The sequence below is a fragment of the Chlamydotis macqueenii genome, chromosome 28 (assembly GCF_036417535.1).
Source record: "Chlamydotis macqueenii isolate bChlMac1 chromosome 28, bChlMac1.mat, whole genome shotgun sequence".
Taxonomy (NCBI): domain Eukaryota; kingdom Metazoa; phylum Chordata; class Aves; order Otidiformes; family Otididae; genus Chlamydotis; species Chlamydotis macqueenii.
Window position 1 is genome coordinate 3,141,449 of NC_141583.1, and position 15,045 is coordinate 3,156,493.

The 15,045-nt window shown below is 42.2% G+C and overlaps 2 protein-coding genes across 9 annotated transcripts in view; both read right to left on the reverse strand.

Moving 5' to 3' along the window:
- KHDC4 (KH domain containing 4, pre-mRNA splicing factor) overlaps window positions 1-15,045 on the reverse strand; it is a 59,633-nt gene that overhangs the window by 32,919 nt on the left and 11,669 nt on the right. For 3 of the 7 annotated variants that reach the window (XM_086768468.1, XM_086768466.1, XM_086768467.1), the window contains exons 13-14: window positions 14,236-14,327; window positions 11,888-13,281 (exon numbers count right to left, since the gene is read on the reverse strand). In XM_086768468.1, coding sequence (XP_086624594.1) covers window positions 13,082-13,281; window positions 14,236-14,327 — 292 coding nt within the window. In that variant the 3' untranslated portion in view covers window positions 11,888-13,081. Of the gene's footprint in view, window positions 1-11,887; window positions 13,907-14,235; window positions 14,328-15,045 lie in introns of those variants that run through there. The other 4 variants (XM_086768470.1, XM_086768469.1, XR_015261259.1 and 1 more) reach the window with 4 other exon arrangements.
- RIT1 (Ras like without CAAX 1) lies at window positions 836-11,746 on the reverse strand. 2 transcript variants are annotated; one of them, XR_015261261.1, is made up of 6 exons: window positions 11,433-11,616; window positions 10,879-10,935; window positions 9,846-9,919; window positions 8,535-8,726; window positions 3,091-7,475; window positions 836-1,153 (listed from the first exon to the last, which is right to left on the reverse strand). XR_015261261.1 is itself a non-coding variant. In XM_086768482.1 (6 exons), the coding sequence occupies exons 2-6, from the start codon at window positions 11,527-11,529 to the stop codon at window positions 7,245-7,247; spliced, it is 651 nt and encodes a 216-aa protein (XP_086624608.1). In that variant the 5' UTR covers window positions 11,530-11,551; window positions 11,628-11,746; the 3' UTR covers window positions 4,736-7,244. The 2 variants fall into 2 exon arrangements, 1 of the variants encoding a protein (XP_086624608.1); XM_086768482.1 differs by lacking the exon at window positions 836-1,153 and adding an exon at window positions 11,628-11,746 and having other exon boundaries at window positions 4,736-7,475; window positions 11,433-11,551.

The window sequence follows — 15,045 nt, forward strand, 5'->3', positions numbered from 1 at the left end:
CTGTGCCGCTTGGGGTGGGGGGGGAAGGTGGTAGAGACAATGTTAAGCCCGGGAAGAGGGAGGGGTGGGGGGAGGTTATCTTGTTCCCTGTCTCATTCTCCTGCTAGTTTTAGAAATAAAAGAGTATTTTCCCCCAAGCCGAGTCTGTTTTGCCCATGACGGTAACTTCAAGGATTTCTCCCTGTCCTTATCTCAAACCTCGAGCCGTTTTCCTTATATCATCTCCCCCTATGGAGGGTGGGGGGAGCGGGAGAGCGACTGCGTAGTCTGGTCCCGATCGGGGCTGAACTACAACAGCGTTCTTTGAGATCTCATGGCAATATTAGTTTTACTGATTCATGAATATTAGCAAAACTGTGTTTATGCATACACTTATCCTCAGGCTATGTAATAAACTATATTTTTTCCTTTTAATTCTTTCTTAGTCATCCTAATGTACTGTTTCTCAATACCGAGCTTCGCCGATGTTTTCAGAGGAGTTTTTTTTCTGTATTTCTAGGATTTGTTTATTTGTGTAGCATTCCAATTACATGCCAGATTTAAAGCTGAGTATTAATAAAGAAAGCAGTTGTCAGAATTAACCTTTCCCTCCATGTTAATGACGATGAGCTCTTCCACTGCAGGCCATCCAGTGGTTTAGCTGTTTGAGTACAAATCCAAGTCAGATGCTTTTTGTGCATCTTCTGTCAATTTAATGCACAGACTCAGTGGAAGAAACTACCTCAGCCTATGCCAAGTGAAACGTTCCAGTTTCGCTCATTTGCTGTGGCAAATCACAAACTAGAAAATAGCTGGGTTGCACTGGAGAACAAAGGACAGCTCGGGAGCATCCATCTTAAGTCTTGTAAGTTTATTTGCAACCAGATTTATACATATCTAAAATAGACAGCATGACAGCAAGCTGCCCATAACCCAGATACTTGACTGAATCATCAGGTTTCCATGTAGTATTTTGTATCACTCCTCCACTCGTTACACAAGTGTTGCTGGTTTAATTCAGCAGGAGTTTTGTCAGGTTTTGTTTTTCAGTTCTCAGTCACATGTAATTAACCTCCACGTATCTTAAATGTTACCAGTTTTGCACTTTTGTAAACAACTTCTTGTTATCTCAGCAAAAGACTGACCTTTATTGAGGCGTTACCATTTTGCATTCCTGCAATAAAATCACACAAAGTAAATCTCTATCAGCACCATAGAACGTATGAAAGACTTCCTTAGTACACTCGAAGCAGGCAGTAAACAGCAAAATTTGCTAAACTACATGCACACACTGAATACGACAGCGTTAGACCCTTCTTAGCTGAGATTTCTTTGTTTCTGGTGATGGATACGCTGTTTGTGGGCAGATCTTGGCAATTACAACCTTAAACGCCTTTGAGCCTGGCCTCGGGGAGATAAAATACTGAAAAGCTCTTTGTCCCACACATTTGACACCTATGGGAGCTCTCAGGTAGCTTTTATTTAGTCTCCATGTTCAACATCTGTTGTCGGCGACATGGACAGTGGGATAGAGTGCACCCTCAGCAAGTTGGCCAACGACACCAAGCTGTGTGGTGCCGTCGACACGCTGGAAGGGAGGGATGCCATCCAGAGGGACCTTGACAGGCTGGAGAGGTGGGCCCGTGCCAACCTCATGAAGTTCAACCAGGCCAAGTGCAAGGTCCTGCACCTGGGTCATGGCAATCCCAGGCACAAATCCAGGCTGGGCGGGGAATGGATCGAGAGCAGCCCTGAGGAGAAGGACTTGGGAGTGCTGGTGGATGAGAAGCTCAACACGAGCCGGCAATGCGCCCCTGCGGCCCAGAAACCAACCGCATCCTGGGCTGCAAGAGAAGCGTGGCCAGCAGGTCGAGGGAGGGGATTCTCCCCCTCTACTCTGCCCTGGTGAGACTGCCCTGGAGTACTGCGTCCAGTTCTGGAGCCCCCAGCACAAGAAGGACATGGACCAGTTGGAGAAGGTCCAGAGGAGGGCCACAAAGATGATAAAAGGGCTGGAGCACCTCTCTTATGAGGACAGGCTGAGAGAGTTGGGGCTGTTCAGCCTGCAGAAGAGGAGGCTCCGGGGAGACCTGACAGCGGTCTTCCAGTACCTCAAGGGGGCCTACAAGAAAGATGGGGAGAGGCTGTTTAGTAGGGCCTGTTGCAATAGGATGAGGAGTAATGGTTTTAAAATAGAGGGGGGTAGATTTAGATTAGAAATTAGGAAAAATTTTTTTTACGATGCGAGTTATAGAACACTGGAACAGGTTGCCCAGAGAGGTGGTGGAGGCCCCATCCCTTGAAACGTTCAAGGCCAGGCTGGATGGGGCTCTGAGCAACCTGACCTAGTCAGGGATGTCCCTGCTCCTTGCAGGGGGGTTGGACTAGATGACCTTTGAAGGTCCCTTCCAACCCTAACCATTCTATGATTCTATGATTCCATTATAGTAAACTTTTATACAAAAACCTTACTTGTGTAACTATTCAGATGACAGATGACACTTAGCAATCATGCTGGAGAAAGAATTTTAAGAATGCAGTGGTAGGAATTTTTTCAATTCCACAGATTTCTTCATGCCCTTTAAGAAAGGGGTCACCACTGGAACAGCTGAAACAGCTTCTGAATTTCTAGCAAGAAGCGTAAAAACTAAGCTCTTAGTCATCTGCTTCTAGCAAGCTAATTACTGGTTTTCCCCTAATTAATCTCTAGATCTTACCATAGCACCTACATACTTACAAATTTTTAGTAGGAGTATCTGCAAAGTAATTTGTTTAGGTCTACGTTTGAAAGCCACGTAGCCAAAAAATATGCAAGAACAGCCTTTTCTTTTGGTCTAAATTATGTTTCCTGTATTTATGGAGAACACAATAGAGATGTAGCAAAATTACTGAAGAACTGCTACCTATCACTGAATACAATTTAACATGCTGACTTTGGATAAACCGGCCCAATCCATAGTAAATAACATGAGCAACAGCACCATCAATGACAGCACAGCTTTAGAAAAAAGGTAAGTTGTGTTTCAGATCTTTACTCAGGATGTATCGAAGGGTTAAGCAGGGAGGGGGTGAAATAGCTGGTGTACTGTACTGGGGTATTTTGTATCTCACCTGGGACTCTTAAGCAAGGCTGTCCTGGAATAAGGAATGTCATCAACTCTGAAAAAGGAGAAAAAACCAAAAGGAGCATGAGCAAGGTGACACTTTTCACAGCAGAGGAGCTACTGGGAAGCCCTAAGAGAACACACTGCAAGAGTCAGCATTGGTCAATATATTCCTAACTAGTCTACAAAATGGAGCGAGTTGTGATGTGTTGTGGCTTTGGAGGTATTAAAAGCTAGACAGACCTGGAATTATTTCCTAGTAGGCTTAGAAAAAAGCTAACTATTAAATGATTGAATGAAAACTGCACGCAGGATGAGAACATACACCGGAATAAAATAACGCTACCAAAGCTATTGCTATTGTGTTACTGCCACTTAGAAAATACCCTGAAGAAGTCATTTGATGTTGCTAAAAACATCTGGCAGGTCTACCAAATTTTCATGTTTCTAGTTTTTCAGAGCTTCTTGGATAAAGAGTAGCTTCCAAAGTGTGCTTTAAACTCACTCCTAATCATCAGCTACGTGCTGATGGACAAAGATACTCTTTCTGTTAAGGATAATAAAGGAAAAACCACAACATCACCTGCATGCCATGTGGTTCATGGCTGTCAACTGGACGTGTTGAACAATATGGTACAGTTAACCTTCTAGGAATCTTGCATTTAGTCCAAAATTACAGTTCAAGAGGCTTTCTCACGAAAGCAGCAGCCAGTAACAGCAGGGGAAGAAGCAGGCTGTCAACTGGGGGAAGATTTATCTGCCAACTCATCTGTTCAGACAGCAAAACATAGTAAACTCGATTTAGGGACCTTATTGCCACAACCACTACAACTGAAGCATCTCTCCAGACTAGAAAAATGCATACCTGAGTTACTGCTGCAAACAAGAGGATTCTTACAAGACACGGTTACAGGAGATGGTAGTTGGGGAAGCTGCCTCCAAATGCCTGCTGAATGCACTAGGAGACATTTACACTGTGTGCAGGAGAGGCTGAAGCATTCTGCGTCTCTACCACTAGATCGTCATTCACATGACTCGCCAAGGAGAGATCATCTCTAACCCAACACCAGTGACGAGAGTAGCCTTTTGTTAGCTGTAAGGCAAGAATTATATTGCAAATCTGGCTACAGTACAAATACCTCAAGGGGAGAAATAACAACAGCCATACCAATGTCCCAAGGGAGTCTAAAGCCAGCTGCTTTCTACTAGTACAGAATAATAAAATGCAAACAACCAGTTCACAGAGAAACCGAGGCAGTGGCAAACGCAGAGGGATTACTTTGGCCGGTGCCCCAACACTCAAGCATCTGGGCTAAGATTTAGACACTTGCCGCATACAGCTGCTATTGCCCCACTCCTGACTAAAACTCGGAAAGTCAACACATGTCATGCCGAGCATACAAAGGTAAAGGAATACAGTTGCAAAATGTCCAAATCCTATTTAAATTATTTGGCACCAGACTCGCATTACAGAATTTTTAAGCTTTGCACCACTTAAACATAACGTCCCAACTCCTTTTTTTTCAAGTAAGGTACGCATTTTCCAAAATAATTTACAAACACACCATGAGCTTTCCTTCTTCAGCACTCTCAGGCTGAATGGCCTTCTACCCAACATGCTAGACACCACAGATTAAAACATCAATTGCAAATGCTTGTATTAAAAATTATATATTCTGTCAAATAAAACAATAATTCCATGTACAAATTTATACATGAAAAAATAAAACTATTTTTGAATAACACTGTGTAAAAAAAGTGCTTGCTGCTGTTTTGATGTAACAACTCTACAAGCAACAGGCTCACAAAAGGCATTAGTAAACACTTAAATTGCATTGAAGGAATCATGTAAGGCACAGACATCAGTTATTTAAAGGTGAAAATACTCCCATACAGCTTTCAGTACTGCTGACAGGTTACCTTTACATATTGTCTGAAAATTTTGAATGTAAGAAGCCGACTAATATTTTACGTTAGCTTACTGGATCAAGGAAAAGCACGGGGAAAACCTGTAATCACTGTTCAGCATTTTCAGAAGGCTAGTCTGAAATACTTTTTACGATGACAAAATCAGCGACTGCTTTTAGAGCAACTTCTCCCTCCTCCTCCTCAAATTTTCTGCTAGATGGTTTTCCTAGGATTGTTATCTGAGTTAGAGATAGCATTTAACCCAACAGTGATTAGAAGGGATTTCAGTCCTAAACCAGTAACTACTGAAAAGATGCACACAACTGCTCACACAGTTAACATCAAAGAGGTCTTAAATTCTAAACAATCTGAATTATTCTCAGTTTTTTTCAAACAACATACATGTGGTTATTACCAGTGTAACGTAACACTGAAGCACTGGAAGTGAGAAACAGATATCAATTTAAATGTTTAGCTCTGCCACAAACAAAACTAAAAAATGTAACCCCCCTCCAGATTTCTCATTTTAAGTTTTTTTTTTTTAACTCTTACATAAAGAAAATACTTTTAAAACCAACAGGAACAGAGTTTCCAGTCATATCTTAAGCAGTAAGGAGTTTAGCAAGAACAGAAGCTTAAGTTTATGTATTTGCTGTCCTTGCTTCTCTTACTAATCCTTTTATAGAAGAATTTTCAGTTTTGACTGCACTATCACTAAGACTGACATAACAGACCTGAATTTTTATCAGTAAGATTAACATAGTTACTGGCACAGATGGTTGAAGAATAACAGCAGCTATACTACACTTGATCTACTAAGCTCTTTCACTCAAACTGAAAGATTCTAGGCACTTAGTTCTCTGAGAAACTTGTTTTAACCATGTATGAGTTGCCCAACTATGACTTGTTCTATTATTAAAACAACAAAATCAAGAGAAACACCAGACATCTGTGTCTCTGCTGGATTTAAATTCTATAACCAATGTATATGTAAATCAGCTAGAAAGCAGAGAAGATCTCTACATATGGAAGGTCTGCCTCAGAAGCACTTTCTTAACCAAATCATTCTTCACTGAGCGTAGGAAAGCCTGTACTCGCACTGCCTGTGTATGTGAGGTCAGGGATGTGAGTATTGGTCAGGACTGTCACTGTGCCCAGCTAACTGCTTCCTCCCACTGCACCAGCAATTCCACTTCTCAGACTCCACTGAAAGAACCTTACCAGTATTAGGGATATTAATTGTGGGCCCAGATACCTCAGGATCAGTCATTTGCTCTACAAAGTAGATAATCATAGAATAATTTGAAATTACTATGTTAGAGACATCTACTGGCTCCTTTAAGACAAGAACATAAAACTGACTGTAAATAAATAAGCCAGTGCACCATTACAGCTGGGATTTTTAACACACAAGTCAGAAAATTCAAAGCTGTGGTTTCTACAGCATCAACAATATCATTACATTACACATGCTATGGCAACAGAGTAAATGCTATTTACAGTAGGAAAATGCTACATATCCATGCACTGTTGCCAAGTTATAGCTGCCATAGGAACCATAATTTTCTTGTTCTGACTTGTTTAGAATCCCACCTACAACACTACTGATTAACTGATAATTGAGATAAACCTGTACAAGGATTCCACATTACTTTTGCTGGAAAAAAAAATAATCTATGCAATGAGAACACAAGAGCTCTAGCACAGCTCCATTCAATAACAGCTATACACAGCCAGGCCTGCTAGTCATGACATACACTTTGTAAACTACATTTCAGCATGACCTCGACAAGCTGCCTCTCGTGATGTGGGTTACTGTTCCAGAGAGCAGCAAAATTTTCTTGTGCAAACTAGGAAAAAATTAGTTAAGTTAGGCTGGGTAGAACTTCAGCACTATTTTATACAATTCAGCTTCCAGTACGCACTGACCAAAGACAAACACTCAAAAGTGCAGGGACACAAACCTATCAGCATTTGTAACCAACGACATACAAGCAATGTTTGCTGGATCCAGTAAAAAAAGAACAACAAACAAAAGTACAACTGTTACTGTGTCTTAAGTTAAATATCCAAAATTAAAGGAATATCATTCTAAACAAAAATAATTGGTAAAAGTTATGCATTCCCTCATAAAAGTTCCATCAGGTTTAAAACATGCTGTCAAAATGTTGTCACTAAATCGCTTTGGTTACAAATGGCTGTTCACAGGTTTTTGTTTGTTTTTTTTTAATCTTGCAGAGGAATTCTCGCTGTTCAAGTGACTGAATCCTTCTTCCTTCTGAATGGTGACTTCAGTCTTTTCCACATGCTACTTTTAGGTTTTGATTTTTTTTCCATTGCCATTACTGCTTCTTTTTCTTTCCTGCGGATTTCCCGCACAAGAGCATGGAATACATCATCAATATAATAACGATATGCAGCTGAAGTTTCAAAAAAAGGGCAGTTGAATTCTCGTGCTAAAGCAGAGCCTTCTTCTTTGGAGACCTGAAAAAAAATTTTCACACTTGTCAAGAAAGCCAAAACCAGAAAGTTTATTTCTTTACCACTTCTTGTTCTGCTTGCGCTGTAACTGTGCATGTACCCTTCCAGTTCTAAAAAAGCTAATTCCAGTGGTCTCTACATCTTTCTCTACAAATCTGTTTTTCTTTCTTTTTCAGTCATCACTTCTCTAGCAATGCAATCATCTGCAAGAGACTCTCTGGACACTCATGAACACCAAAGTCTTTCGAAAGAATATTCTTTCCTTGGAGCTTAATCTAGAAGTTGCCTAATGCGAGCAGTCCTCGGCCCTAACATAAGCATTTGTCAGTTTGGTAAGCCAAGAGTATTTCCTTCTCCTGGTCAAAATCTATTAGGTTTGTCAAACTACTTCCCAGAACCAACCAAAACCTTTCAAAAAACCAAAAAACCCCCAACAAAACCAAACAAACAAACCCAAACCAAACCAAAAAATCAAAACCAAACAAAAAATCCAGTCTTGCTGAGGCCATAGAAAAGCAACATCCACTCCTCATCCTATACTTTACATTTCTTAGCATGGGTGTTCTACCATAGCTACCATAATTTTCCTGCTACAATGCACACTGAAAATTCACCTAATTCCAGGCTGGTTTCCCACAGACAGTAGTTACTGTTTTCTTATGCTATGTAATTTTCCTTTCTGTCCATTCTTATCCAAGTTCTCCATCATTACGCACCCATTCTTAGCACATTAGCATCTGCAATTTGTAGTAGTGTCTGCAAGTGGTTTACAGAATGCTTAATCTCTATTAACACTATCTCCTTTCAGGAATTAAAAAAAACCAACCAAACAAACAAAAGCCCAAGAGCAGTTGAAACCCAAAGCATCAACTTGAAGACTTTATTTTTGTTATTGCTATATGCATTTGGTTATTCAGCACATTCCAGGTTAAACAAGTACTTCTCTACTGTTCAACTTATTACATAGTAAACATGAAAAAAAAAAGAAAAAAGAAAGGGAGTATAACCTTTTGTATTACTGCATTTTACAACAGAAACAACTTGTAATTGTAGGCCATTTACCTGCCGTAGCTGTGTCAGATCAGATTTATTTCCCACCAGGACCACAGGAGTGTCATCAGTGCGTCGAACACGATAGATTAGCTGTTTGAACTCACGCACTTCATGGAAACTGCGCCGGTCTGTGATTGAATAACAGATGATAAATCCCTCACCAGCCCTCATGTACTGGTCTCTCATGGCCGTAAACTCTGCCTAGAAACAGACAATTACATTTCAATTGTACAAATACAATGAATGTCTAATTTGCTCAGAATAGGAAACATATGCATTCCAAAAACAGCTGCACAGGAACTCTGTAAACACATCAGTCATCTATCTTCTCATCTCGTTACGTATAGCACAAGATACTACACATATCTGGGATTAACACCAAGTTTCCCTCGCTACAGAAATCATACCAACACGCTATTCATCAGCCAATATGTATTGCTTGTTGATCACGAACAGCAAGGTGCAATGGAGAGAGCAGTGCATGAAACCAGAGCAGCATCTGAGCTGCCTAAATACAGACAGTATGATACAGATGCTTATAAGCAACATGATGCTTAGAAAAAGTAAGATCTCAGAAAACAATTTGGAAGAAGAGACACGCATGCTTTTAGAGGATCTCTGTCTCTGCACCTGACCATTACAGCCTACTTAACATCCTCCCAATTGACTTCTGTCCTGGTTTTGACAGGGATGGAGTTAATTTTTCCTCTCAGTAGCTGGTATGTTTTGGATGTCGTGTGTGAAGAATGTTGATAAACACCCTGATGATACCAGTTGTTGTGAATGAGACCAGGGACACCGTCCTGCTTTCCGAGTCTCGCTAATTTGCAGATGCAGGAAGCTGGGAGAAAGATAGACACCATAATTGATCCAAACTGGCCAAAGAGAGTGTTCCATGCCATAAACGTCATGCTCAGTATATAAGTGGGGGCAGGCGAGGGTGGGTATCTGCCTTCCTGGCATCCATCCTTCCTGCTTGTTTTTGCTGGCATCGTTCCCTCTCCCTTGCTGGCTCCCTTTTGCTCCTTTGCTTGCCGCTCGGTTTTGTTTCCGTGATGGCTGCTCGGGACGGGCTGTATCGCTCATTGGGACATCGGGTGGTGAGAAAACATATGCTGTTCACTTTGTATATTTTAATATCCTTACATTCTGTTATTATTGTAGTTTTCCCTTGTTATTTTAGTAAGTTGTCTTCATCTCAACCCACGAGTTCTCCTTCCTTCCCAATTCTCTCCCCCATCCTGCTGGGGAGGGGGAGGGTGAGCGAGAAACTGTGTGGTGATTCGGGCTAAACCATCACACTTCTTATTACTCACATACCTGTCCTGCTGTGTCCAAGATATCCAGATTGGCAGGTTCGTCATCAATGCGTATTCGTATTTTATAAGCATCCTCTATGAATTCACAGCACATTGGAAAGAACAAGATTGGAATACAATTGCAAAACTCATTAGTCATCAATATGCAAAGAGAATGTTACACTAGAAGAACCTAATCTGGTAATATTATACTACGTTAGTCTGATCTTTGTTTAACAACATATCAAACTTTTAATTGTTCTGGTGTGATATAGTATCCTGCCAACTGTTTGCTAAAATCACGCTATTGTACATGCTATTTCTGACAGACACATGACTACATCCTATAAATTAATTTTGGACACCTTGGTGGAAAGCACAGAGTAAGAGCATTACATTTTTCTGAAAGCCAGAAAAATACTTGTGATTCAAGAGAAGAACTGGCCACCACCAACTGTCATTTTCTTAAAAGTAAAACAATAACTATTCTGTCCCTCTAAGTCAGCAATCCCACACTAAAACAGTCTGCTTTCAACAAGCGTCTGGCCCTTTTTTCCACTTTTCCTTTGATAGTGTAAGTGTTGCTTACGGTTTCTCTTAGAGCTGCTACAAAAGTTACACAGCAATACAGTAAGTTGTTAAGCACTTTCATCTCTCCCAGTTTCTAAAACACAGAGCACAATTTGGCCTGACAAATTAATAGCAGAGAGTCAATCTACAGCATAGAGACTAGATTTTTCGAACAACTAATAATCACTTATCAGCAGTTTTTCATCCTTGCCTGCCAACATACAAATACAGATCATGCATAGCCTGAATACATACGATAGGAAAACCACTAAAGATCTAAAACTCAGGATGTGTATCCCAGTCCTCACACCAGTCTCAGAATTCTTAATACTTTTAAATGAGTAATTTAAAGGACTTGGGTCTTCAATTTACAGCCAAATTCAGAGCTCTCTAAATTGAGTACTTTAAAACAATATATTCTACAAGAGCTTAACCTGCTAAGAGAGGGAGCGAACGCCAAAGAGAAAAGAGAGCTTTTTTCTTACCGATTGTGGGATCATGATCCTCTGGAAACCGGTGACTGATGAACTGCATGGTCATGGCTGGAAACAAAAATCAGAGACACAATTGCACAAGTCTCGGTAAACATCTGCCGCTTCGGCATTCAGTTCACACTACACCTGAGCACATTATTTCACTAATAACTGAAACATGAAACCATACACGGTACTAAGACTTGAAAGAAACACAGTGGATGAAATAAGTTAAAAGTTAAGTAACTCGGAGAACTGAGCCCTTGCCTTCAAAAAAACCACTCCGCAACGAGTTTCAGAAACAAAGCTGGGCACAGCCAAAACGCGGAAGACGATGACACACAGCACTCCGCAGACACCGCGGGGGGAACAGCGCCCAAAGCCGGGCTGTTTTGTCCCAACAACCCGTCACCCGGCCGCTGCCCAGCCGAGCCCCGCGGCGCTCCCGCCACCAGCGCTGCTGCCGGAGCCCCCCGGCCGCTCCGCGCAGCTGAGAGGAAATCGGCGGCCTCGCCCCCCGCCGCAGCGAGGGTCTCCAGGGCTGCCCCCGCGGTCCCGGTACGCACCGCTCTTGCCAACGCCGCCGGCGCCCAGCATCACCAGCTTGTACTCGCGGGACTGGCCCGGAGCGCCGCCGCAACCAGGGCGGGCTCCACAATCCATCTCGGCGCCGAAGAAGCCGCCGCTGAAGAGCAGAGAAGTGGGTGAGCAGCGGCAGCCCCTCGCCGACCCTGCCCCGCCGCCGCCCACTCCCTCCTCACCGTCAGGCTCCTCTGCGCGGTATCCTCCCGGCCCGAAGCAGCCACACCAAAATGGCGGCGGCACCTCCACCGCCAGTGACCGCCCGACCACGCCCCCGCCGTGCGGAAAGGGTGGGACCCGGACGGCGCCCGGCCGCGCCAGCGCAGGCGCGGGGCCGGGAAGGCGGCCCGGCCTGAGGCTCTGCCAGAGCAGTTCCCCCCGACTTGAAGTCACACCTCATTAAAACAAACAAACAAACAAACAAACAAACAGCAAGAAGCAGAATATTTATACATTTATTTATAACGAAAGTACGGTTCTAATTATTTACAACACATAGGAAAGACAAGGTTTGTACAAGTGAGCCAGCACGGTCTTTCAGTGTGCAGCAGCAACACACTTCCCCATTTTAAAAACTATTTCTCTTGTTTCAAAAGCTGACCAGCACCTCGTTGCAGTCCCACGCCTCTCTTCTCCATACAAAAGAGTTCTTTCTGCAACAGCCTGCCCAGCCAAGAAAGCCTGTGTTGCAGTTCATGTCCATATTTATGGAACCAACAATTTATTCCCAGGTTCCAATGCTTCAAAGCAAGAGAAACGCCTGTGCTGGGGTCACTGGTGCTGTGCGGACCCGGTTGCTGCCTGCTTTTTCTTTGTTAAACCACCGTGAAACAGAAGGGGTAGAATCAAGTAAGTGAACGAGTTAAGAGATGGGGGCGAACCTCAAGAGAAGGAACTCCGTCCAAACTGCTGAATGGGAATGAATCCAGGGATGACCGGAGAAGATTAAGTACCAGTGCTACAGTGCCAAGTCCACCTGGGGATAAGCGGCAAGATGAACCCATCCAAAAAAAATGAGCATTCCCCGCCCCAACATCTGGCTAGAACAAGAAGTTGTGGGGTTAGTAAAACCATATCGTAAAGAAAAAACAGTGCTGAGTTACAGGAAATGCTTAAAGTAAAAATAAGAGTTGTAGGAAATGTGATTCTCAAGTTTTTCAGAACTATTGTTATATTCCTTTCCTTTGTCCAAAGTCCGAACATTGAAGCTGGGGTCACCATTAGCTCAACAGGACTGCAAACACAGGCTGTCAGCAGGAACACTCAAGATACAAACACCAGGTGCAGAATGAAGTCAGCATGACTGACTCTTTCCATTTTTAAGTTACTCTGGAAAAATGGGAAACCAGGACCAACAGGCTTCCCTAGTTTCTCTTTACAGTATTTCCCCCATTGTATAAGGGACTAGCCCTGTCAGAATATTATTTCAAATATTTTTTTTTTAATGATAAAGTTACTGCGGAAATAAGGACTTTAAAAATAATGCAGCCCTTTCAAGGGGGAATACTGAACCTTTAGCTTCTGCAAATGTAAAACCAATGCATATTTGCAAAGTTCATTCTGTAATATACATGCGTTATTGCTAGAGAGGAAAAAAAAAAAAAATAGATGAATGAAAACTCTTCTGCAGCTTTTATGGTGCCATCCAAAATGGCATCTGTTGTTTAGCTCGCTGTTGTGAGGAAGGGTATTGGTATCCCAAACTCCATCCCTGTGAAAAAGTACTTGCGTTTTTATGGCCACCATGTTCCTCCTCTTCATCTGATGAATCTCCAGCATATGCCACTAATCCAAAGCCCTTTTCTGCAGTTTTCATCTTCTTAGCTTGATGATCTAGGAGGGGAAAACAAAACAATCCCCCCAGCCCCCAAGAAGGAAAAATAAAAATAAAAAGAGATAAAATGCCCCAAAACAAGTTAATAAAAAAAGATGTTAATTGTAAATTGTTAGTTGGACACCATTTTGAGGTCACAAGGCCAACGGTCATCCAAGGTCGAAGGCCACACGAAACATCACCAGCAACAGCACATGTGATCCACCAGAACCATGTAAGAGAACAGAGAAAGAAGAAAGAAACACACAAAAAAAGTAAAGTTAGCAAACAGATATAAGTGATAGGAATTTCACCGTTAAAGAGATAAACATGTAAAGAAAAGTAGAAATTTTGTTCAAAAGAAAGCTAACAGAAGAGCAATCTCTGGGACCAATACTGCAGAAAAACTAAGGTTAAATGGTCTAACAAGACATACCTGCAGACTTGAAAGGCACTAAACTAGGAGAGTTAAAATGATTATCTGTTTTACCAAGTTGTAAATATTTTATGTATGACAGCCCTAGGAAAGGATGAAATCTGACAGCTTCTGTTGTTTGCAGACATAACTCATGTCTGTAAATACACACCTGAACACTGATACTCCTTAGTGCCTCTAGCTGTTCACAGTGTAAAGCCACATGACATCTGTTACAAAACAATCCTATAAGAGTCTGTGCCTCAGCTGACTGCTGGGTCAAAAACATCTGTCCTTCATCCTTCACTTAATTACACTCTCCTCATTCATACAGATATTCATTAAAGTTTTAAGAGAAGCATCGTGTCTATATAACCACAGCAAACATAAGTGATTTTAGAGCAGTGCAATACAACCTGCTTTTCACTTAAACAATGTGGTATAAAGAACAGTCAAAAAAAAAAAAAAAATCACCCATTTAAATGAACGTTAAGACCAGTGCAAACTCATTTGGGAAAGGAAACTTGACTTAGAAGTATATTTTATTCATTGCACTCACCATGGTTGCCTGGTAAAGACCCTGCACCATTTCTTTCTTCAGATTCTGATTTCATCCCAGTGACAGGAAAAGCTGGCGGAGGCATCAGCTGCCTATTTAAACCAATGGAAATTTAAACCAAGCCTTTATTTTTTCTTAAAACAAGCACAGAGTTAAAGGTAACAGCAAACAAATTCATAACTCAGTTCTTGACCTGAGGAGTTCAACTTTCAATTGCCTGACTAATCTAGTTGCCTTCTACACTGGAGTGACTGCATCAGTGGACAAGGGAAGAGCAACTCATGTCACCTACCTGGACTTCAGTAAGGCCTTCAATACAGTCCCCTCCATTATTCTTACCTCTAAATTGGAAATAAATGGATTTGATGGATGGACTATTAGATGGGTAAGGAATTGGCTGGATGGCCACGTCCAAAGAACTACAGTCAACAGCTCAATGTCCAAGTGGAAATCAGTAACAAGTTGCATCCCTCAAAGGTCTGTACTGGGACCAATACTATTTAATGTCTTCATCAGTGACATAGACAGTGGGATCAAGTGCATCCTCAGCGAGTTTGCAGGTGACACCAAGCTGAGTGGTGCGGTTGACATGACTGAGGGATAGGATGACATCCAGAGGGACCTGGACAAGCTCAAGAAGTGGGCCCACGCGAACCTCAAAGTTCAACAAAGCCAAGTCCTGCACATGGGTCAGAGCAACCCCCTGGTATCAACACAGGCTGGAGGATGAAGGGATTGAGAGCAGCCCTGCCCTTAAGAACCTGGGGGTACTGGTGGATGAAAAACTGGACACAAGTTGGCAACATGCGC